Here is a 23966-nt window from a genome sequence, read left to right on the forward strand (position 1 = left end):
ATTATCTTAGACTCATTTTAAAATTTAATAAAATTTTTAAAATATATAACATTAAACTCAAGATAGGAACTCAAGTAAATAAGATATAAATATTATAATATTTAATGCATTATTGAAATATTTAACTTGTTAAATATTAAATTAATTTAAAAGAGTAAATTAAGTTAATTTTTTTAAATTAAATAAATATAATTAATCACATCAATACAATAATATGGTTACTTTATTTTAATCAAATTAAATTAAATTATTAAGTTAAATTATATCTATTTAAATTATGTAAATTAAATTAAAAAACATACCAATACCATCTAGATTATATAAAAATAAGAGTAAGTTTGCGATTTCAGTGGACAAACTTGTTTCAAATTCTTAAAAACAAATATATTTTAAAAATTAAAAATAAAATTATTTGATATAAAAATAATTATTTTTTAATTTATTTCAGAAATTTTTTTTGCATGCAAAAAAATCACAAAATAAATACACATTTTTATTAAGTATTGATACTATACTTTTTAACAAATACTTTATATAAATATTTGTTTCCATTGTAACCAAAAGTATGTGCATATGAAACAAGAACTTTTTAATTTTTAAATATATGTAAATATTATAATAATATTCTCGTAAATTATGCATACAAGTTTTATAATGAGATTCTTATAGGGTGTTTATCTTAAACCTCAAAAGATTATTATTTTATTTAGATTGTTCAATATAACTATTAATAAAAATTGTAAAACTCTCCGATAAGATAAAACCAATAATTAAATAAAATAGTTATTTTATTTTTTTTAAACTCATTTTATCTCACTCATTGAAAATGATTCGGACCAAACAAAGTATAGAACATTTGAATATAACATGTATTTATTGGGATTAAAAATTTTTTATATTTTATATTTTATTTTATTTTTATGTACTTTATATTTATTTTTCACTTGACTTTTTTCTTTTTTTTTTTACTTGGTTTTAATTTTTTTCGGTCTTCAGTTGGTTTTTTTAAAAAATTGTTAAAGTAACTTTTGCTCTTTATCATTTTTGTTATTATCTAACAACTTATATATTATGAACTTCAAAAAATATAAACCTTTTATATAAAATATAGTAAAAATTAAAAAACAATGCCAAAAGAATATTTTATATTTAAGTATGCCAAATTTGCATTATTGCAACGTCAAAATAACTATATTGCATAAAGACTTGTAATTCAATTCATCGGTTATAAAGTAACTCACTTCATGTTAAATTATCAATTCACATTCCACACGTCAATACGGTAGTAAGGACAGCAAACTAAAAAAGTATCAGGTATATCAGGTATCAGGTGCAGGCTAAAAACTCACTCACCGCAATTGAGTTAGTCTCTTTCACTATATATTATATGTACGTGTCACTATCATCCCACCTAATAGTGTTATCATTGTGCACGTCTTCATTCACGTGTCAATGCATACAATCGTACACGAGTCGATGCATGCAATTGTACGCGCGTCCTTCGTCTTTACTGATTCACATGTAATGTAACCCTAGTTGTTTCTAACTATATATAAATCATGCTGCTCTTGCCTTATTTCTCATTCAAATTACATCTTCAATTACCACTATAAACATCTCTGGAAGAACAAAAATTCTATAGTATGAAAAAAAATCTGAACCAATATAACAACTCGGCAAAAAAAGCGTAAAGAACTTGATGAAAGGATAAAGTAAGGTGAAATCGTAGTTCTTGGTGGTACTGGTGGCAAGAGTCTAGAAGCTCAAGAACACCTTCCTAAAAGGTATGCAATTGATTTGTGTTATTTAAATTAGTTTTTTAATAATAATATAAATTCCATTCTAATTTTTTTATGAGAGTACATAATGAATACATAAGATATAAATTTTAATAAATATTTTTAAAATTTTTTTATATATTTTTTATGTATTTTTATTATCACAATTGAGTCTAATTAAATTATTATTAATAAAAAAATAATTTAATAATTTAAATAATAATTTGCATTATTTGTATAATCCTTTTTAAGTGTATGTTATTTTATTTAAAAGTTTTTTAATATATCATACTATTAGATTTTAAGAAATTTAAATGACAAAGAAGAAGAGATAAATTTTTCACATTTTTTTTAATCAATTTTTATGTGAAAATTTTTTCTCTTGTGATGAACAAATCTCAATCCTATATTTAGACTATTAAAAACTCGTTTTAATAATTGATACTATTTGTTTAAGAATCATGAATGCTATTACTTATTACTTTTTGAAAATGAAAAAATGTTCTTTATACTTTTAAGATGATATTTTCCGATCACATTAGTATCACTTATGGATATAAATAAAAGTATAGAAAGGAGCAAAGGAGGCCAAACTAGGAAGGAGCAGCTGGAATTGGAAGGATATCATGAGATGGGTATAAAAGGAGGACAGACTAAGAAGGAGCCAATAGAAACTGCGGGCTACTAAGAAATGGGACGTAAAGGAGGCCTTTCTACCATGGATAAGTCTGGCGAAGAGCATGCTGCTGAGGAAGGCATCGATATTAATGAATCCAAATTTACCAACGAAGAAAAATAGATATTATTAAGTTGTTGCCTTGATGCATGTTCCCATACTTAGTTGCTAATAATGTCGTTGTTCTTATATGTTGTTTTATGTCTGCTGTTTGTGTCGGTTTATCTTCGTTATCCTTCTACTTAGTTACTAATAATATAGTTTGTTAGGATTTATATGTTGTTGTTTTGTTTGTACTGTTTGTGTTTCTTTATCTATAAAGACAGATGCTATAAAATTGTTGTTTTGATTATTATTTTCGACTTATCTAAACTTATCATGTTCAAATGCTACAATCCTATACTTCTTGTCTTTTTTTTATTGTAATTTAGTAATATTTTAATTTTTATCTTTATATTAAGGAGATAATTTAAAACGAAGCCAATTTATGTATTTAAATAAAATAAAATTTAAAATTATGTATTTATGATATTTATAAAATGTTATATTTTAATGTTAAATTTAATTTATTGAAATTGCCGATATAAACTGATAAAGACTTACAATTTATAAATAAAAAATATTTAAAATTTAAATAGAGGATATAACATGAAAAAAAATTAATACAAAAATAATAAATATATACAACAGTTTATGTACAATAATTTTTTAATTTTTTATTTGATCTATTTTAGTTTTTATGATTAGTGATCTATTTAGAATAAATTATCTTTGTTTCAATGAGTTAGTTATTTATTATTTAATATTAAAATATGTTACTTTTAAGAAAAATTAAACACTAATATTTTTATACAAATATATAAAAAATAATAAAATATATTGTATATCAAACATAAAAAATAATATAAAATACACTAATAACTCGGCATGTTAACGTAAATAAATATTAAATTAAATTATAAAATTATAATAAATTATATAAGATCTATACAAAATTAGTATATAAGGATATTATTATTTCTATTATATATATATATATATATATATATTTTATCAAATGTTATTTTTTGAAGTATGTTTAATTTTTTTTAGTATTTTTGTAGTACTCGTAGTATTTTGTTTTAATGCGTTATATTTTTTCACTATTAAAATTAATTTTTTGTGTAATTTGCTCCATCTAAACAATGAATAATTCATATTATAAAAAAATAATAATAATAAAAATAATATACCAAAACAATAATTAGAAAATTATATAATATTAAACAAAAAAATTATATATTTTATTATTTTTCAATAATTAATTTATCAATTAATTGTGACCAAGAATAAATGAAAAAACCAAAATTATGTTAATTTTTTTAAATTAACTAAATATAATTAATCACATCAATACAATAATATGATTACTTTATTTTTATCAAATTAAATTAAATTATTAAATTAAATTATATCTATTTAAATTATGTAAATTAAATTAAAAAATATACCAATACCATCTAGATTATATAAAAATAAGAGTAAGTTTGTGATTTTAGTGGACGAATTTGTTTTAAATTCTTACAAACAATAATATTTTTTAAATATTAAAAATAAAATTATTTGATATAAAAATAAATATTTTTTTTAATTTATTTCAGGAATTTTTTTCGCATGCAAAAAAATGCACAAAATAGATACACATTTTTATTAAGTATTGATCCTATACTTTCCAGCAAATACTTTATATAAATATTTGTTTCCATTATAACCATAAGTATGTGCATATGAAACAAGAACCTTTTAATTTTTAAATATATGTAAGTATTATAATAATATTCTCATAAATTATGTATACAAGTTTTATAATGAGATTCTTATAGGGTGTTTATCTCAAACCTCAAAAGATTACTATTTTATTTAGATTGTTTAATATAACTATTGATAAAAATTGTAAAATTCTCGGACAAGGTAAAACCAATAATTAAATAAAATAGTTATTCTATTTTTCTTAAATTCATTTTATTTCACTCATTGAAAATGACTCGGACCAAACAAAGTATAGAACATTTGAATATAATATGTATTTATTGGGATTAAATTTTTTTTATATTTTATATTTTATTTTATTTGTATGTACTGTATATTTATTTTTTACTTGACTTTTATTTTTGTTTTTTTTACTTGGTTTTAATTTTTTTCGGTCTTTAGTTGCCTTTTTTTTAAAAATTGTTAAAGTAACTTTTGCTCCTTATCCTTTTTGTTATTATCTAACAACTTATATATTATGAACTTCAAAAAACATAAACTTTTTATATAAAGTATAGTAAAAATTCAAAAACAATGCCAAAAGAATATTTTATATTTAAGCATGACAAATTTGTATTATTGCAACATAAATCCAGATCAAAATAAATATGTTGCATAAAGACTTGTAATTCAATTCATCGATTATAAAGTAACTCACTTCATGTTAAATTATCAATTCACATTTCACACGTCAATATGGTAGGAAGGACAACAAACTAAAAAAGTATCAGGTATATCAGGTATCAGGTGCAGGCTAAAAACTCACCCACCGCAATTGAGTTAGTCTCTTTCACTATATATTATAGGAAGGTTTTCACATGTACCACGGTATTTTTTTGGTACACTGTTATTCCATTCTTTTTTAGCATTAAGATATATAATAAAATAATTAGAAGGATAAGATTGAATAGAAATACATTGAGTGATTTTGCTTTTTTGGAGAACACCATAAAATAGAGACAAGTTATTTCCTTAGCCCATGGAAAGAATGAAGAAATTACTATCTTGCACTTGTGTTCATGTGTTGTGTTAGTTTTCTTTTAATACACCTTTTACTTTTCTTTTTTTTTTTAACCAATTTTTATTGATCATTTTATCTCTCTATTAGTTTTTCTTCCTCTTTTTCGTTTTTCTAAAATAGATGACTTCCTTTGGCACGATATACTTTATTTGCCTATTTATTTTACAGAAATATTATTATTATTATATAAAATAATACTATTTTATAATTTAGTTTTGTTTTTCTTATACATATATAGTACTTACTTAATTCAATTTTTTATTATATTAAATACATGTTATTTTACTAAATGCATATTATTTTCTAAAATTTTAAATATTAATTTTTTTAAATATTAATCTATTTTTATTAGGTTATTTAAAAAAGAGATAAAATTAAAAAATAATGAAAAAAAGGGTAAAAAGAACATTTTAATATTAGTATAAGTTAAATTTAATTGCTCAAGTAAGTATTACTATAATAATATTAATAAAAATTTGTGCAAGAATAATATTACTTATATTTTAATTTTATCAACTAAACTCATTTAATTTTAAAATATAAGTATTAAATTTATTGTGCTAAATTTTTTAGGATAATATAAAATTTCTCAATAAATTAATTTTATTTGATATTCGTCAATTAAAGAAATAAATTTATTAAAATATTTTTTAATTAATTAATTAATGATAAGTCTTAGGAAAAAAACTAATCTCATCATTCTTGTTAATTAAATTATGATATAAGATAGTGGTATGGATAGTCTTATAGGTAGGACTTGTCAAGAAATAACTTAAAAATTGACAATAAATAAGTAATAAAAAATTGATAGAAAAAATAAATAATAAATTTTGTGCATCATTAATACTATTGGTGAAAAATATTTATTAAAAAATTAAAATATTAAGTCATAAATGAACATCTTTAGGTGAAAGATATCTATAGTCAAATTAAAAAAAAAAGTTAGAATTATAGGCTCGTGAATTTTGTCAAGCTATAATGCATTAATTTTTTTTTGTATATAAGAAACTATTTAATAAAAAAAATTTAAAATTAATATTAAATCTATTTTTGTTAAATTATATTAACTAATTGCTTACACTTGTAAGTTAAGGATATCTACTTATAATCAAGTATAACCAAGTTAGTTTAACATAACAAAAATCAGTTATAGCTAATATATTCTAAGTCTTATAATTTAATTTGGTTAGACTTGGTTCATAAAAAGATTTGAATATGTAGTATTACTCAAAAAAGTATTTATTTGGATTAGATTTTTTTGGGATGAAAAACACTTTTTAAAATAATAAAATATATTAAATTTTAAACATATTTAGATGCATTTAAAAGAAAAAAATTCACTAAAAAATTAAATTATTTGATTTTTTAAAATATCAATAATACTTTGATTTTAAAAAGTAGAAGTAAAATAAGTTTTAATTAATTTTTTTACTAGGCATATCATTGATCATAATTAATAATTACAACTTATACCTTTAAAAATAAAAAATAAATTATTCAAATTGAATAATTTTATTTTAGCAATGAAAAAGTAAATTGTAGCAACATAATATTATTATATTTACAAATATTAAATTTAATAATTTGTCATGTATTATGTACAAGATAAGATTAAAGTTTATGATTTTTTTTTCAATTAAAATTAATGTGCCAATTCTATAAATCATAACTTCTTAAATTAAGAAATAATATATAAAATAAATACATAATTATTTAATCAATATAAAATAACATGATATATATAATTTTTGAAATATAAAAAAGTGTTATTTCTTTTAATAAATTAATTATTTTTATAAGTTTACCTCACATTATTGCAAATAATTTTATTTTTAAACATTTTCTAAACAAAATTCTCTTTTTTTTTGAGACTTCACAGACAATATAATTTATAATAAATAAAAAAATAAAATTTCTGTACATTGTTTTAGTGTGTAGCAGTGCACCTATGTTTTTTCAAGCTAAATGTGTTATCTTTTGTTTTTTTATGATTGAAGGGTTATTTTTGTCTTTTTATAAATAACTACAAGACAAAAAATTAACTTATAACCTAATCATACATGAAACATTGAAGTTCCAATAAAGTAAATGGAACACTTGAAAACTTTCCTATATTATATGTACGTGTCACTATCATCCCACCTAATAGTGTTATCATTGTGCACGTCTTCATTCACGTGTCAATGCATGGAATTGTACACGAGTCGATGCATGCAATTGTACGCGCGTCTTTTGTCTTTACTGGTTTACATGTAATGTAATCCTAGTTGTTTCTAACTATATATAAATCATGCTGCTCTTGCCTTATTTCTCATTCAAATTACGTTTTCAATTACCACTATAGACATCTATAGAAGAACTAAAATTCCATAGGGTGAAAAAAAAATCTGAACCAATATGACAACTCGGCAAAAAAAGCGTGAAGAGCTTGATGAGAGGGCAAAGCAAGGTGAAACCGTGGTTCCTGGTGGTACTGGTGGCAAGAGTCTAGAAGCTCAAGAACACCTTACTGAAGGTATGCAATTGATTTGTGTTATTTAAATTATTTTTTATTAATAATAATATAAATTTAATTCTAATTTTTGTATGAGAGTACATAATGAATATATAAGATATAAATTTTAATAAATATTTTTAAAATTTTTTATATATTTTTTATGTATTTTTATTATCACAATTGAGTCTAATTAAATTATTACTAATAAAAAATAATTTAATAATTTAAATAATAATTTGCATTATTTGTATAATCCTTTTTAAGTGTATGTTGTTTTATTTAAAATTTTTTTAATATATCGTACTAATATTTTTTAAGAAATTTAAATGACAAAGAAAAATAGACAAATTTTTCACTTTTTTTTAATCAATTTTTGTATGAAAATTTTTCTTTTTGGGATGAACAAATCTGAATCCTATATTTAGACTATTAAAAACTCGTTTTAATAATTGATACTATTTGTTTAAGAATCATGAATGCTATTACTTATTACTTTTTGAAAATGAAAAAATGTTCTTTATACTTTTAAGATGATCTTTTTCGATCACATTAGTATCACTTATGGACATAAATAAAAGTATAGGAAGGAACAAAGGAGGCCAAACTAGGAAGGAGCAGCTGGGATCGGAAGAATATCATGAGATGGGTATAAAAAGAGGGCAGACTAGGAAGGAGCAGATAGGAACTGCAGGTTACCAAGAAATGAGACGTAAAGGAGGCCACTCTATCATGGATAAGTCTGGCGAAAAGTATGCTGCTGAGGAAGGCATCAATATTAATGAATCCAAGTTTACCAACGAAGAAAAATAAATGTTATGAAGTTGTTGCCTTGATGCATGTTCCCATACTTAGTTGCTAATAATGTCGTCGTTCTTATATGTTGTTTTATGTCTACTGTTTGTGTCGATTTATCTTCGTTGTCCTTCTACTTAGTTGCTAATAATGTAGTTTGTTAGGATTTATATGTTGTTGTTTTGTGTTGTACTGTTTGTGTTTCTTTATCTATAAAGGCAGATGTTATAAAATTGTTGTTTTGATTATTATTTTCGACTTATCTAAGTTTATCATGTTCAACTGCTACAGTCCTATACCTTTTGTCTTTTTTTTTATTGTAATTTAGCAATATTTTAATTTTTATCTTTATATTAAGGAGATAATTTAAAACGAAGCCAATTTATGTATTTAAATAAAATAAAATTTAAAATTATATATTTATAATATTTGTAAAATATTATATTTTAATGTTAAATTTAATTTATTGAAATTGCCAACATAAACCGATAAAGACTTACAATTTATAAATAAAAAATATTTAAAATTTAAATAGAGGATATAACATTAAAAAAAAAAGTTAATACAAAAATGATAAATATATACAACAGTTTATGTACAATAATTTTTTAATTTTTTATTTGATCTATTTTAGTTTTTATGATTAGTGATCTATTTAAAATAAATTATCTTTGTTTCAATGAGCTAGTTATTTATTATTTAATATTAAAAAATGTTACTTTTAAGAAAAATTAAACACTAATATTTTTATAAAAATATATGAAAAATAATAAAATATATTGTATATCAAACATAAAAAATAATATAAAATACACTAATAACTCGGCATGTTAACGTAAATGAATATTAAATTAAATTATAAAATTATAATAAATTATATAAAATCTATACAAAATTAGTATATAAGGATATTATTATTTTTATTATATATATATATAGATATATAAATATTTTATCAAATGTTATTTTTTGAAGTATGTTTAATTATTTTTAGTATTTTTGTAGTACTCTTACTATTTTGTTTTAATGCGTTATATTTTTTAACTATTAAAATTAATTTTGTGTGTAATTTGCTCCGTCTAAACAATAAATAATTCATATTATAAAAAATAATAATAATAAAAATAATATACAGAAACAATAATTAAAAAATTATATAATATTAAACAATAAAATTATATATTTTATTATTTTTCAATAATTAATTTATCAATTAATTGTGACCAAGAATAAATGAAAAAACCAAAATTAAGTTAATTTTTTTAAATTAAATAAATATAATTAATCACATCAATACAATAATATGGTTACTTTATTTTTATCAAATTAAATTAAATTATTAAGTTTAATTATATCTATTTAAATTATGTAAATTAAATTAAAAAATATACCAATACCATCTAGATTATATAAAAATAAGAGTAAGTTTGCGATTTTAGTGGACGAATTTGTTTCAAATTCTTAAAAACAATAATATCTTTTAAATATTAAAAATAAAATTATTTGATATAAAAATAATTATTTTTTTAATTTATTTCAAAAATTTTTTTCGCATGCAAAAAGATGCACAAAATGGATACACATTTTTATTAAGTATTGATCCTATACTTTTCAGCAAATACTTTATATAAATATGTGCATATGAAACAAGAACCTTTTAATTTTTAAATATATGTAAGTATTATAATAATATTCTCATAAATTATGCATACAAGTTTTATAATGAAATTCTTATAGGGTGTTTATCTCAAACCTCAAAAGATTACTATTTTATTTAGATTGTTTAATATAACTATTGATAAAAATTGTAAAATTTTCGGACAAGGTAAAACCAATAATTAAATAAAATAGTTATTCTATTTTTCTTAAACTCATTTTATTTCACTCATTGAAAATGACTTAGACCAAACAAAGTATAGAACATTTGAATATAATATGTATTTATTGGGATTAAAATTTTTTTATATTTTATACTTTATTTTATTTTTTTGTACTGTATATTTATTTTTTACTTGACTTTTATTTTTGTTTTTTTTTTTTACTTTGGTTTTAATTTTTTTCGGTCTTTAGTTGCCTTTTTTTAAAAAATTGTTAAAGTAACTTTTGCTCCTTATCCTTTTTGTTATTATATAACAACTTATATATTATGAACTTCAAAAAACATAAATTTTTATATAAAATATAGTAAAAATTCAAAAACAATGCCAAAAGAATATTTTATATTTAAGCATGACAAATTTGTATTATTGCAACATAAATCCATATCAAAATAAATATGTTGCATAAAGACTTGTAATTCAATTCATCGATTATAAAGTAATTCACTTCATGTTAAATTATCAATTCACATTCCACACGTCAAATATGGTAGGAAGGACAGCAAACTAAAAAAAGTATCAGGTATATCAGGTATCAGGTGCAGGCTAAAAACTCACCCACCGCAATTGAGTTAGTCTCTTTCACTATATATTATATGTACGTGTCACTATCATCCCACCTAATAGTGTTATCATTGTGCACGTCTTCATTCACGTGTCAATGCATAGAATCGTACACGAGTCGATGCATGCAATTGTATGCGCGTCCTTCGTCTTTACTGGTTCACATGTAATGTAACCCTAATTGTTTCTAACTATATATAAATCATGCTGCTCTTTCCTTATTTCTCATTCAAATTACGTCTTCAATTACCACTATAGACATTTCTAAAAGAACAAAAATTTCATAGGGTGAAAAAAAATCTGAACCAATATGACAACTCAGACAAAAAAAAGCGTGAAGAGCTTGATGAGAGGACAAAGCAAGGTGAAACCGTGGTTCCTGGTGGTACTGGTGGCAAGAGTCTAGAAGTTTAAGAATAACTTGCTGAAGGTATGCAATTGATTTGTGTTATTTAAATTATTTTTTATTAATAATAATATAAATTTAATTCTAATTTTTTTATGAGAGTACATAATGAATACATAAGATATAAATTTTAATAAATATTTTTAAAATTTTTTATATATTTTTTATGTATTTTTATTATCACAATTGAGTCTAATTAAATTATTACTAATAAAAAATAATTTAATAATTTAAATAATAATTTGCATTATTTGTATAATCCTTTTTAAGTGTATGTTGTTTTATTTAAAATTTTTTTAATATATCGTACTATTATTTTTTAAGAAATTTAAATGACAAAGAAAAATAAACAAAATTTTCACTTTTTTTTTAATCAATTTCTGTATGAAAATTTTTTCTCTTGGGATGAACAAATCTGAATCCTATATTTAGACTATTAAAAACTCGTTTTAATAATTGATACTATTTGTTTAAGAATCATGAATGCTATTACTTATTACTTTTTGAAAATAAAAAAATGTTATTTATACTTTTAAGATGATCTTTTTCGATCACATTAGTATCACTTATGAATACAAATAAAAGTATAAGAAGGAGCAAAAGAGGCCAAACTAGGAAGGAGCAGCTGGGATCGGAAGGATATCATGAGATGGGTATAAAAGGAGGGCAGATTAGAAAGGAGCAGATAGGAACTGCGGGTTACCAAAAAATGGGACGTAAATGAGGCCACTCTACCATGGATAAGTCTGGCGAAAAGTATGCTACTGAGGAAGGCATCGATATTAATGAATCCAAGTTTACCAACGAAGAAAAATAGATGTTATGAAATTGTTGTCTTGATGCATGTTCCCATACTTAGTTGCTAATAATGTCGTTGTTTTTATATGTTGTTTTATGTCTACTGTTTGTGTCGATTTATCTTCGTTGTCCTTCTACTTAATTGCTAATAATGTAGTTTGTTAGGATTTATATGTTGTTGTTTTGTGTACGTACTGTTTGTGTTTCTTTATCTATAAAGGTAGATATTATAAAATTGTTATTTTGATTATTATTTTCGACTTATCTATGTTTATCATGTTCAAGTGCTACCGTCCTATACTTTTTGTCTTTTTTTTTTATTGTAATTTAGCAATATTTTAATTTTTATCTTTATATTAAGGAGATAATTTAAAACGAAGCCAATTTATGTATTTAAATAAAATAAAATTTAAAATTATGTATTTATAATATTTGTAAAATATTATATTTTAATGTTAAATTTAATCTATTTAAATTGCCAACATAAACTGATAAAGACTTACAATTTATAAATAAAAAATATTTAAAATTTAAATAGAGGATTTAACATGGAAAAAAAGTTAATACAAAAGTTGTAAATATGTACAATAGTTTATGTACAATAATTTTTTAATTTTTTATTTGATTTATTTTAGTTTTTATGATTAGTGACCTATTTAGAATAAATTATCTTTGTTTCAATGAGCTAGTTATTTATATTGTATATCAAACATAAAAAATAATATAAAATACACTAATAATTTGGCATGTTAACCTAAATGAATATTAAATTAAATTATAAAATTATAATAAATTATATAAGCTCTATACAAAATTAGTATATAAGGATATTATTATTTCTATTTTATATATATATATATATATATATATTATCAAATGTTATTTTTTGAAGTATGTTTAATTTTTTTTAGTATTTTTGTAATATTCTTAGTATTTTGTTTTAATGCGTTATATTTTTTCACAATTAAAGTTAATTTTTTGTGTAATTTGCTCCGTCTAAACAATCAATAATTCATATTATAAAAAAATAATAATAAAAATAATATACAAAAACAATAATTATAAAATTATACAATATTAAACAAAAAATTATATATTTTAGTATTTTTTAATAATTAATTTGTCAATTAATTGTGACCAGGAATAAAAAAAAACTAAAATTTTCCATTTTGTAAGATAAATAAAAAAAATTAATTATAATAAATTTAAATAATTATGTTTATGAACATACTTTATAACATTTTAATTTTAAGAATGGATTTGTTTTTACATCCTGAATTTTAATTTTAACTTTTAGCATTTATTTATCTTATTATAATATAATTCAAAACATTCTTACACAAGTATATATATAATTTTAAGTTATTGTACGTTATATTAGTAGTTATTTAGTCTCAAATAATAAGCATTATTTTGTCAGTAAAATACATATTTTAAAAAATTTAATTATTCTATTAATTTTATAATTTTACTATATTTTTAATTAAATTTTTATATGTTTCTTTAATTGAGTTTTGTTCTGAAACTTATTTAAATTCTTATGGAGAGATAAGAGTGGTATTTAAGGAATTCAAATACTTAAGTTATGAGTTTTAGACAAATTTTTAGTAGATTCAAATTTAAAATTCAAAAAATACCTAAAATATTAGAATATTTATATGTATAAATGTAGAATTTATAACCATTTTTTGAATAGTTCTACTTTTTCTGGAGATTAGTCACTCTTTTAGTAGAGATATTGAAATTTCTCTTTTTAGATGGATAGGAGTGATAATAGAGGTTAGTTAAGTAAGATTATTGAGCTCAGACTAGATCCGATCGACTTCTATAAAGTCGAATAAACTTGGTCTTGATAACATGTGGATTGGGCTTTATCCTCTTCAGGTATGAATAAATTTCTACACTAATTTTAATTTTGTAATTAGATATTTTTTATATAAAAAGTTAAACTTAACTAAATATTTCTTTCAAAATACCCGTGAACAAAGATCAAGTTAGGTTTTAATTATGAATGTCTTTAATTTGCAAAAAAATATTCAGTTAACTCTAATATTTTTTTATCTTAAAAAGGATTTAATTATAAAATTAAAAATATTGTAAGGATTCAATTAAAAAATAAAATATAAAAATTAATTAAAAATTTGATAAAAATAAAAAAACAAATAAAATAATTAAACTCAAACAAAATAGAAAAAGTAAAAAAAATTATTGTGCATCAAGATTACCACGATTTTCATCTTTCTTTTTTTATTTAACGATTTACATGTCTTTAGTTTATTCGTAAACTGCAACACCTTAGAGTAGTTCTAATCTCCTAACATATGTGTAAATTGCTAATGTTCATAAATCATAATCGTTTACGTTTAAATTTTAAAACTTTCATACGTTGTAGTAATTTACATTTACATAGAGTACATTGAAGACCGAAATGTAATCCTTTATAAATGCATAATTTTAAATTTCATTTTGTTTAAATATATAAATTATTTTTAAATTATTTTATTTAATTTAATATTATAATTTATATATATAATATTAAAAATTATATATTTATAATATTTATTTTAAAGATAATTAGTAAATTTAAAATAAAATAATTTTAGATTAATTTTTAAATATTATCGTGGTTTTTATTTTCAATTGCTGACTCTACGTTTCTTCGCTAGAATTTTTACATTCAATTATTTTCGGATTGAATGCAGCAGAAAATTAAAAAGTAACATCTGCTTTTCTTCAAATGACTCGTACTTAGTAGTTCACAACACAGTAAAAGGTTCATGCCACACGGCTCACTAATAAATTGATACGATAGCCTCTTCTAAACTAATTCAAGAACTCATTATAAAGGCTTTAATTTGAACGTACTAGGTTGGTTTCCTTAAATTTGATAGAAGCATGAGAAAAGCATAGCTTCCTACAACTAAATGGAATTCAGATCGATAAGAATAAAAAGGAATGATAATTCCAACAGTTTTCCTCTTTCATCCAATTCATTTGAATATTTGTTGTTGAAGAAAAGGAGGAACTCCTGTCTCTTCTCTTCTGATTAAAGGGAAAGATGTATATATCATGATTTTTTTTTAAAGCTTAGAAAAGAAGATGTATTTTATTGGATCATGAAAATAAGGGATATATCACAAAATTGTAGAGGAGAAATAAAAAAAAATAGATAATCAAATTTAAAAAATTAAAATGTAAGGGTCAGATTTTTGCATATAATTTTTTATTTTTTTAATCATAAATGTGAGGGTTGGATTTGTGTTTATGATTTTTTTTATTTTAAATTATAAATCTGAGAGCTAGATTTGGATATTAGTAAAATTTTATTACAAAATTTAACCTTTGGCTTTCTTATTTTCATATTAAAAAAATACTCAACTTACCCATACCAATGAATAATACATCATATTCATCTATTTTAAAAAAAATAGTATTTGAAATAAAAAAATTAAAATCTGAAAGGTGAATAATCCAATATGTTCAACCACAAACTTCAATACAACATATGTTGAATGTAAATTTCGTAGATTAATTTAGCAACTTCAAGATTCTTTAGAGATATTCGCAACACATCTGTAAGAACTTGACTTTTTTGAAAAACTTTTATATTCTTTTTATTTCAACAATTCGTTTTGAAGTCCCTTATGTCACAATTGTAGTTGTTGAGTTAAGAAATTAACTAATTTCAATTGATGGTGACAAATATTATTTTATTGGATTAATCATCCAATTAATTTTTAATTGTGTTTGATAAAGTGATTCAGGCCAAAATTAATAGAAACAGCTGCCCAAATGCAAGGAATCAAAATCATTGCTCATGGGTCCTTCTAACCATCGAAGCCCATAGAAAATAATGCAAAGAAAACTGCTGGGCAAAATAAAACAAATCCAACCCAAGCTGAAGAAAATCCAAGCCCAAGGTATTTCACTCAAGCTGATGCCTTCCAAGCTCTTCACATATGCTTTGGTCAGAGAAAAGAAACAGAGAGCTTCGTTCCTTACTCATTCACCATAGAAGAAAGAAAGAGAAAGCTTAATCCAAAAGGCCAAGGTCTAATCACCCAAATTAATCTAATTCTAGGCAAGTCAGAAGTTAAAGGTGATTTATTTTCATTTGCTTGCAATTTACTTTCTTCACTCCTTCTTCAACTCTCTACTACTCTATTTTGGGATAAATGGAGAAAATGATTTTTGATAATCACTGCTGTGAATCAAAGGCCAAAATTGTTTCTTGGGGACAAAGTTGTAGTTCAAGGGTTCAGATCTGGGTTTACCATTTAACAACTTTTTCATAGCTTCCCTGAGGCTTTCGGTCAAGCAAAAAGGCTTAGATTCAAAATTTCTAATTTAGGGATTAATTAAAAAGGGTGAAATGGTAAATTGGCAGCACACAACTCGATGAATTGACTCAGAGGAAAGCAACTCAGCAATTTGGAAAGAGATACAAAAGAAAGATTTTCAATTTTCTGAAAGGAAGGAGAAAAGAACCAGAGTCTGAGTTTCATAAAGAGCTTCCTGAGAGAGTTCAACGTTTTAGACAGTGCTATCTAAAGAAAGAAGCAGTCTGCCAAGATAAAAAACTTGATTAGTGTTTGCTCAACCCAGTTCATCTTATAGCAATAGAGGCTGTTGAAGCATCAATCTCCTCCATGTTTTACAGATTGTAATTTTATTTTCAATGTATATCTTTCTATAATTTCTTGAGAGGTAAAAGGCTGAAAGAGAGAGCTTAAGAAAAAGCCAAAGAGTGGCAAAAAGCTAAATGATACAATTAAGAGAAAAGCCTAGAGTGATTTTAGATTTCTTTATGTTGTTTCTATTGTCTTGTATCCAGTACCTATGAGGTACTTCTTTCTTAGTTGGGTTAGCACTAATAGTGAAGAATTAGGTATTAGCATAACCAAGTCAAGTTAGGTTAGAATTTGAGAGGGAAAGGATTGTGTCAATCTTTTGGAATTGGTGTATGTAATACTTTAACTATAGTGAAAATTCCACCACTATTGTGGTGGAGACTGAATGTAGGTTGCATTGCACAAGGCAACGGAACCAGGATACATGATGGTGTCAGCTTCTCTCTTCCCTTCTTTGTTCTATTTTCTGACATTCATGAAACAAAATGAAATTGTCTCATAAATTTTTCACTGCTGAGTTCAAACAGATTTAGATTGAAAGTTTGTAATTAAAGAGTTATTTTATTAAAGTAAAAGAAGGCCATAGATTCAACCCCCTTTCTCTAAGCCTTCTACAACCTTAATTGGTAATCAGAGCCAAGGTCTCAAGAATCAAATTTCACCGCTTGGAGCAAAGGTCCAATGGTGAACAACTTGGGCACAACCACACTTGCCTTCACTCTAACAGAAGGCTAGTCAAACAATAGGCCTCCCTTCTTCAACGAAAGGAACTATGCCTACTGGAAAGAGAGGATACGGATCTTCATCCAATCCATTGATTACAACATATGGAAGATTGTTGTAAGCGGCCCCAAAATTCCAATAAAAACAAGTGCTGATGGAGTGGTGACTCCAAACAAAGAAACTGAATAGAATGATGATGACAAGAAGAAAGTGGAGCTGAACACTAAAGCCATCAACCTTTTTCACTGTGCTATTAGCTTTGAAGAGTATTGGAAGGTGTCTAGATGCAAGACAGCCAAAGAAATATGGGAGAAACTCCAGGTTACACACGAAGGCACTAAACAGATCAAAGAAATGAGGATTGATAGTGCACAAAACTAACTCCGCAGAATTCGCACAGATAGACCAGCAAGTATACCGGATCGTCCAAGTAATACTTGAGGTGAGTCAGGGTTGATCCCATGAGGATTGTTAGTTTGAGCAAGTAGTAGACACCTTGCAGATCTTAGTTATGCAGATAGAAAATTATGAGTTGTCACGAAAAAAGCATAAAACAAAATAAATAAATAAAAGTTACTGGATAAATAGGAATTCAATGGTATAGAATGGTTGAGGCTTCAGAGATGCTTTGTCTTTTCGGATTAACTTTTTTTGCTGTCTTCTTTAATAACCTTCTGATTCCTTCAATGGTAGCTATAAGTGATTAACTCATGTCCTCTCATCAAGTTAACCTCCTCTACTGTAGCAATCCACCATGTTGAGATGACTCATGTCCTCTCATCAAGCCACATCTAGGTTTTTCACTGTAGCAGAAGATAAAACTCTAAGTAGTCCACTCCCCTTCACGATCCTACTCAAGGTGCCACAGACAAGCCAGATCTTTCGAATCAGAAAGTGCTACTTCTCTGACTCTAGCCTTAATGCCACAGAGACTTCATGCACCCATAGTCAACGGGATTATATCACTACAAAAAAATTTGGTAATTATGGTGGTTTTTTTTTGTATTTACGGCAGCTTGAACCGCCATTATTACCAAGTATAGCGGTTTTGAAAGACGACGTAATTCTGGGCGCCATTCTGGTTATTACGGTGATTTTCTGAAAACTGTCATAATTCCCAAAGTTAAAATGGCAGTTTTTTATAGGTTAAAACGGCGATTCAAACCGCCGTTATTTCCAAATAAAATGGCGCTCCCAAGGTTAAAATGGCGATTTTTTGATGGGTTAAAATGGTGTTTCAAACCGCCGTTATTTCCAAATAAAATGGCGCTTTTGAGTTGGTTAAAACGGCGTTTTAAAACTGCCATTTTTTAGGTTAAAATGGCAGTTTTTGTTGGTTAAAACGGCGTTTATGAACCGCCGTTTTATCCTGCCAGTGGTATTTTTATTGATTAAAACGACATTTAAAATCGCCATTTTTATCAAGTTAAAATGACGTTTTTAGTTGGTTAAAACGGCATTTATAAACCGCCGTTTTTTACCAAATAAAAGTGACATTTTCTATCAATTAAAAAGGTAGTTTTTACCGTCATTTTTATCGTGGTAAATAAATAATTTTTTTTTATTAAAATTTCACAATAACCAAAATTAATATCAATAAACAAAATATTATATAACTCATAAACAAAATCTTAAAAATATACTTTTTATTATGCTTTCGCTTGTTTCCTAACACATATGAGACATACAAAATGTTGCTATTTCTACTCTGAATTAAATGAAACAATGAGGCATACAAAGTCCATTTCTTTCTGCCTCAAGCTTCTCACATAATCTTGGATTTAAACAAAGTGTTGGATCGTCTGCAGATATCACATGATTTAGATTGCTCCTTAGAATATTCTGAGGTTGGCAAGATTGCATTGCTTGTCATACCTACTCTTGAAAGTGTCTCTTTAGCTCTTGGCATTGGCTGAGAATCAGCACCATTCCTCCCGCTTAAAGCATCCAACTTCAATAAATTCTGTAAATAAGAACTAGTATATATGACCTCCTATTGTCAATTAGAACAAGCACAAGTATTGCTTGCTTGATATATAGAAGTTGAGAAAGGCACAAGTATATATGACCTTTTGTTGCATAGATTCATCTAGTGAGTCTTTTCGGACAGCTGCAATTGCAGCAGCCAGAACAGCTTGTGCTTCCTTGTGCTTTCTTTCTTTCCTACCTAGCTTTTCATAAAAAAGAATTAAATTAAAATATAGCCAAATTAAAATCAAAATATTCATGTAAAATTTTATCCAAAACAATTTATTTAGGTGATTTATCTTTTAATATACGAATTTTATCAACGAGAGCACGAGACTATTAACTAACTACTACTTGGCGCATGGAGTATTATTTTACGAAAAATTATTGAAATTAGTTAGCAAAAGCTTTTATGATTTTATTATTATGAAATATGGATAATTAAACCTTTGGAGTATTGATTGGTGAAAGAGTAAAGCGTCCTTTGGATTTTGTGACTCTGTGTTGAAGCATCTTCAGCTCTTCCTCATGCAATAAAGCTACCTGCTTGCAATTCATAGGAACTTTTCAAGTGAATTTAAGAACGGTTAATTAAAGTATCCGAAATAATTCTCATATTTCGTGAGATATATATATATATATATATATATATATATATATATATATATATATATATATATATATATATATATATATATAAAACTTTAGTTTGAATAATACCTGAATGTTTCTTCGGCATAGAGCATTGGCAATGGCAAATGAAACCTTGTTAAAGTTGCCACGAAGTAAAACTTGATTTGTCCCTTTGGGAATGCATAAAAGAATATATATTCTCAAACACAAATTTTTTACATAATGTTTATCTTTTTACATAAATTTGTCCCTTTGGTCATAATTAAGCAAAATCTCACCGTGATAAACATTAAGGGTTACAGTTCATACTGCAGTGCGAACCATGTTCTCCTCATGAAATGCAAACCTTATGGCCTCAACATACAGCGGAAACAAGACAATTTCATCCTAAATTCATAGAAAGATAAAGTGAAAATGTTTGGACATCTCAAATATAAAGACACCTGATGAGTGGATAATTTATATGCTTTTTGGCATTGTTTTTAGGTAGTTTTTAGTATGATTTAGTTAGTTTTTAGTATATTTTTATTAGTTTTTATGCAAAATTCACATTTATGGACTTTACTATGAGTTTGTGTATTTTTCTGTGATTTCAGGTATTTTCTGGCTGAAATTGAGGGACCTGAGCAAAAATTTGATTCAGAGGTTGAAAAAGGACTGCAGATGCTGTTGGATTCTGACCTCCTTGCACTCGAAATGGATTTTCTAGAGCTATAGAAGCCCAATTGGCGCGCTCTTAATTGCGTTAGAAAGTAGCCATCTTGGGCTTTCTAGCAATGTATAATAATCCATACTTTGCCTGAGATTTGATGGCCCAAACTGGCGTTCCAAGTCAGCATAAAAATTCTGGCGTAAAACGCCAAAACTGGCATAAAAGCTGGAGTTAAACACCCAAACTGGCACCAAAGCTGGCGTTTAACTCCAAGAGAAGCCTATGCACGTGAAAGCTTCAATGCTCAGCCCAAGCACACACCAAGTGGGCCCGAAAGTGGATTTCTGCATCATTTACTTATTTCTATAAACCCTAGGTTACTAGTTCTCTATAAATAGGACCTTTTACTATTGTATTTTCATTTTTTGGATCATCTGTGATCTTTTGATCATCTTTGATCTTGGGATCCGGTCTTTGAACTCTTTTTCTTTTGTTTCATGCTATTTGGGAGGCATGGCCATAGACCTTGTTCTTATGTATTTTCAACGATGGAGTTTCTACACATCATAGATTAAGGTGTGGAGCTCTGCTGTTCCTCATGAATTAATGCAAAGTACTATTGTTCTTCTATTCAATTCACACTTATTCTTGTTCTAAGATATTCACTCGTACTTCAACCTGATGGATGTGATGATCCGTGACACTCATCATCATCCTCCCTTATGAACGCGTGCCTGATAACCACTTCCGTTCTATCTGCGAGAGCTTGAGTGTGTATCTCATGGTCTCCTGGTTCACGACGCATGGTTGCCTCTCCTGACAACAGAGCTTCCATTCCGTGCAATCAGAGTCTTCGTGGTATAAGCTAGAATCAAATGGGCGGCATTCTTGAGATCTGGAAAGTCTAAACCTTGTCTGTGGAATTCCGAGTAGGATCTAGGATGGGATGACTATGACGAGCTTCAAACTCGCGGCTGTGGGGCACAGTGACAGTGCGCAAAAGGATTAGTGGATCTTATTCCGACACGATCAAGAACTGACAGCTGATTAGCCATGCAGGAAACCGTAGAGAACCATTTTCACTGAGAGGATGGATGGTACCCATTGACAATGGTGATCCACCTACATACAGCTTGCCATGGAAAGGAGTATGAATGATTGGATGAAGGCAATAGGAAAGTAGAGGCTCAGAGGGAACAAAGTATCTTCATACGCTTATCTGAAATTTCCACCAAGGAATTGCATAAGTATTTCTATCCTATTTTATGTTATATTTCGTTCTTTTAATTATCAAAACCCCATAACCATTTGAATCCGCCTGACTGAGATTTAAAGATGACCATAGCTTGCTTCAAGCCGACAATCTCTGTGGGATCGACCCTTACTCACGTAAGGTATTACTTGGATGACCCAGTGCACTTGCTGGTCAGCTGCACGAAGTTGTGTATCACGATTTTGTGTACCAACAGCTTTCTCCTCAGTCTTCCCCATCCAAAATATAAATTCCTTCTTTAAAAAAGAAAAAAACAATCAACTATTCTTAAAAGAAAACCTATTTGAATACAAATCTGCTTAAAAGAAACACAATAGTTGCTAATCAAGTATGTTGAAGACAATATTAAGAGATTTCAAATCATCACTAGAAGACAAATATACTGAGAGCATAAATCTTACATCACAAGTCTTCACAAGCTGAGAAATTGTGTTATTGTTCAGCTTTCCACTTATTGCTCTACAAAAAACCAATACACAAATAGCCAGGGATCTGATTAGTAATGCCAATGTGAAAGTGTAAAATAGGTTTTACACAGTGCAACCATCAACAACACTCATCAATAAGATTAATTAGAGTGAGAGCTCAAAACAAACCTTAAAAAGGATAACAGCCACTCAGTAATCTTGAAATTAAAGGTGGTTGGGCTCCCTTTTCCAAAGCAAATATAGAGTTCGGAATGTATGAAACTGAGAAAACCTGTTCATGAAGCTTAATAAGTTCAAACGGAGAGTTTATCAAAGCCTCTACAGCACCAGCTGCCATTCCAGCCAAAAAAGCATCAGAAGCAGAGATATAATTATCTTCCATCGATCTGCCAAACATGTAATTGAGCACCAAAATCATTCTCTAAGAAAAACGTGCCACAATAATGACAATATAACTATATAATTCACAAATATCAAACTCTAAAAGATACTATTAAATTTTGAAAACCCAAGTCAATTTCCTTGAGGTCAACTAATCAAGGAATGCAGCTTCAGCCAATGCAGCCAAAAGGGTTCCATTTCGTGCATCATCATTCGTAACAGCATATTCACTAACAAACACATGCATTTAAAGCCAATAGACAAAGTTAATCTTTCATTTATCAAATGCATATATATTGTAACGACCCAATTTTCAATATGTCTAGATCATACTGGAAACTGAGCGCTACCAATTTGTCCTCCTAATTATTATCTATTATTTATCATATGAGCCTGATTCGTTATTAAAAGCGTAGTTAAATTGCGAGGTATATTTTTTTTTTTGAAAACATTTGGGTTAATAGACGGAATCACTCATAATCAATTCACAAGTAATAACAGATAAAACAGTTATAAACAACCACACATAAATACATCACAAGCAGTTAACAACATTCAGTGATCCAGCCTTTGTTTAAGAATAGTCTTTTAGTTAGAACACCCCTAGATATAGCTAGATAATAACTATATACATATACATACATACAACATCCCAGGTCCTGACCTGTTCAAGAGGTCCCTAAGCTGGCACCTAGGCTAGCCTAGACTCTATACTTGCCTAGTCCCTCTAAACTACTAAAGCGAGGGAAAGTACGTTCTAAGTCTTCAAACCCAAGTCAGGTGGAACGTCACCAAAAGGTAGGATATCATCTGCTATTCCTCTGCACGATCAGACATTGCCATAGAACGTCTCTTTGGTACCACATCAAGTAGCCACACAACGGGAGTCTCGTACACAGGATTCAGGTTAAAGTGCGCATACGAACGGGGTGTAGACGTTGGCTGGTTTCACAGTATATACATATAAACAGAGAACGATATTCACCCTAGACTCAGAAAACTATCTAGAGCAGAATCCTCTTCTTGCGAACGGTCATCAGCGAACTACGGTAAGGTACTCTTACTTCCATCTGAAGGGGG

The 23966-nt window shown here is 26.2% G+C and overlaps 1 protein-coding gene and 2 pseudogenes across 1 annotated transcript; all 3 read left to right on the forward strand.

The window, feature by feature from the left end:
- The first annotated feature begins 1665 nt into the window (after nucleotides 1-1665).
- On the forward strand, nucleotides 1666-2577 carry LOC130975390 (protein SLE1-like; annotated as a pseudogene).
- Nucleotides 2578-7660: 5083 nt separating this feature from the next.
- On the forward strand, nucleotides 7661-8570 carry LOC130977064 (protein SLE1-like). The gene is made up of 2 exons (XM_057902063.1): nucleotides 7661-7778; nucleotides 8344-8570. Exons 1-2 carry the CDS (start codon nucleotides 7661-7663, stop codon nucleotides 8568-8570), a joined length of 345 nt encoding a protein of 114 aa, XP_057758046.1.
- Nucleotides 8571-11114: 2544 nt separating this feature from the next.
- LOC130975391 (protein SLE1-like) lies at nucleotides 11115-12216 on the forward strand (annotated as a pseudogene).
- Nucleotides 12217-23966: the final 11750 nt, after the last annotated feature.

The sequence above is a fragment of the Arachis stenosperma genome, chromosome 4 (assembly GCF_014773155.1).
Source record: "Arachis stenosperma cultivar V10309 chromosome 4, arast.V10309.gnm1.PFL2, whole genome shotgun sequence".
NCBI classification, from domain to species: Eukaryota; Viridiplantae; Streptophyta; class Magnoliopsida; order Fabales; family Fabaceae; genus Arachis; species Arachis stenosperma.

Coding starts and splice junctions, on each gene's coding strand:
- LOC130977064 (XM_057902063.1), top strand. CDS start 7,661: ATGACAACTCGGCAAAAAAAGCGTGAAGAGCTTGATGAGAGGGCAAAG. Junction 7,779..8,343: donor TCAAGAACACCTTACTGAAG/GTATGCAATTGA, acceptor ATAAAAGTATAG/GAAGGAACAAAGGAGGCCAA.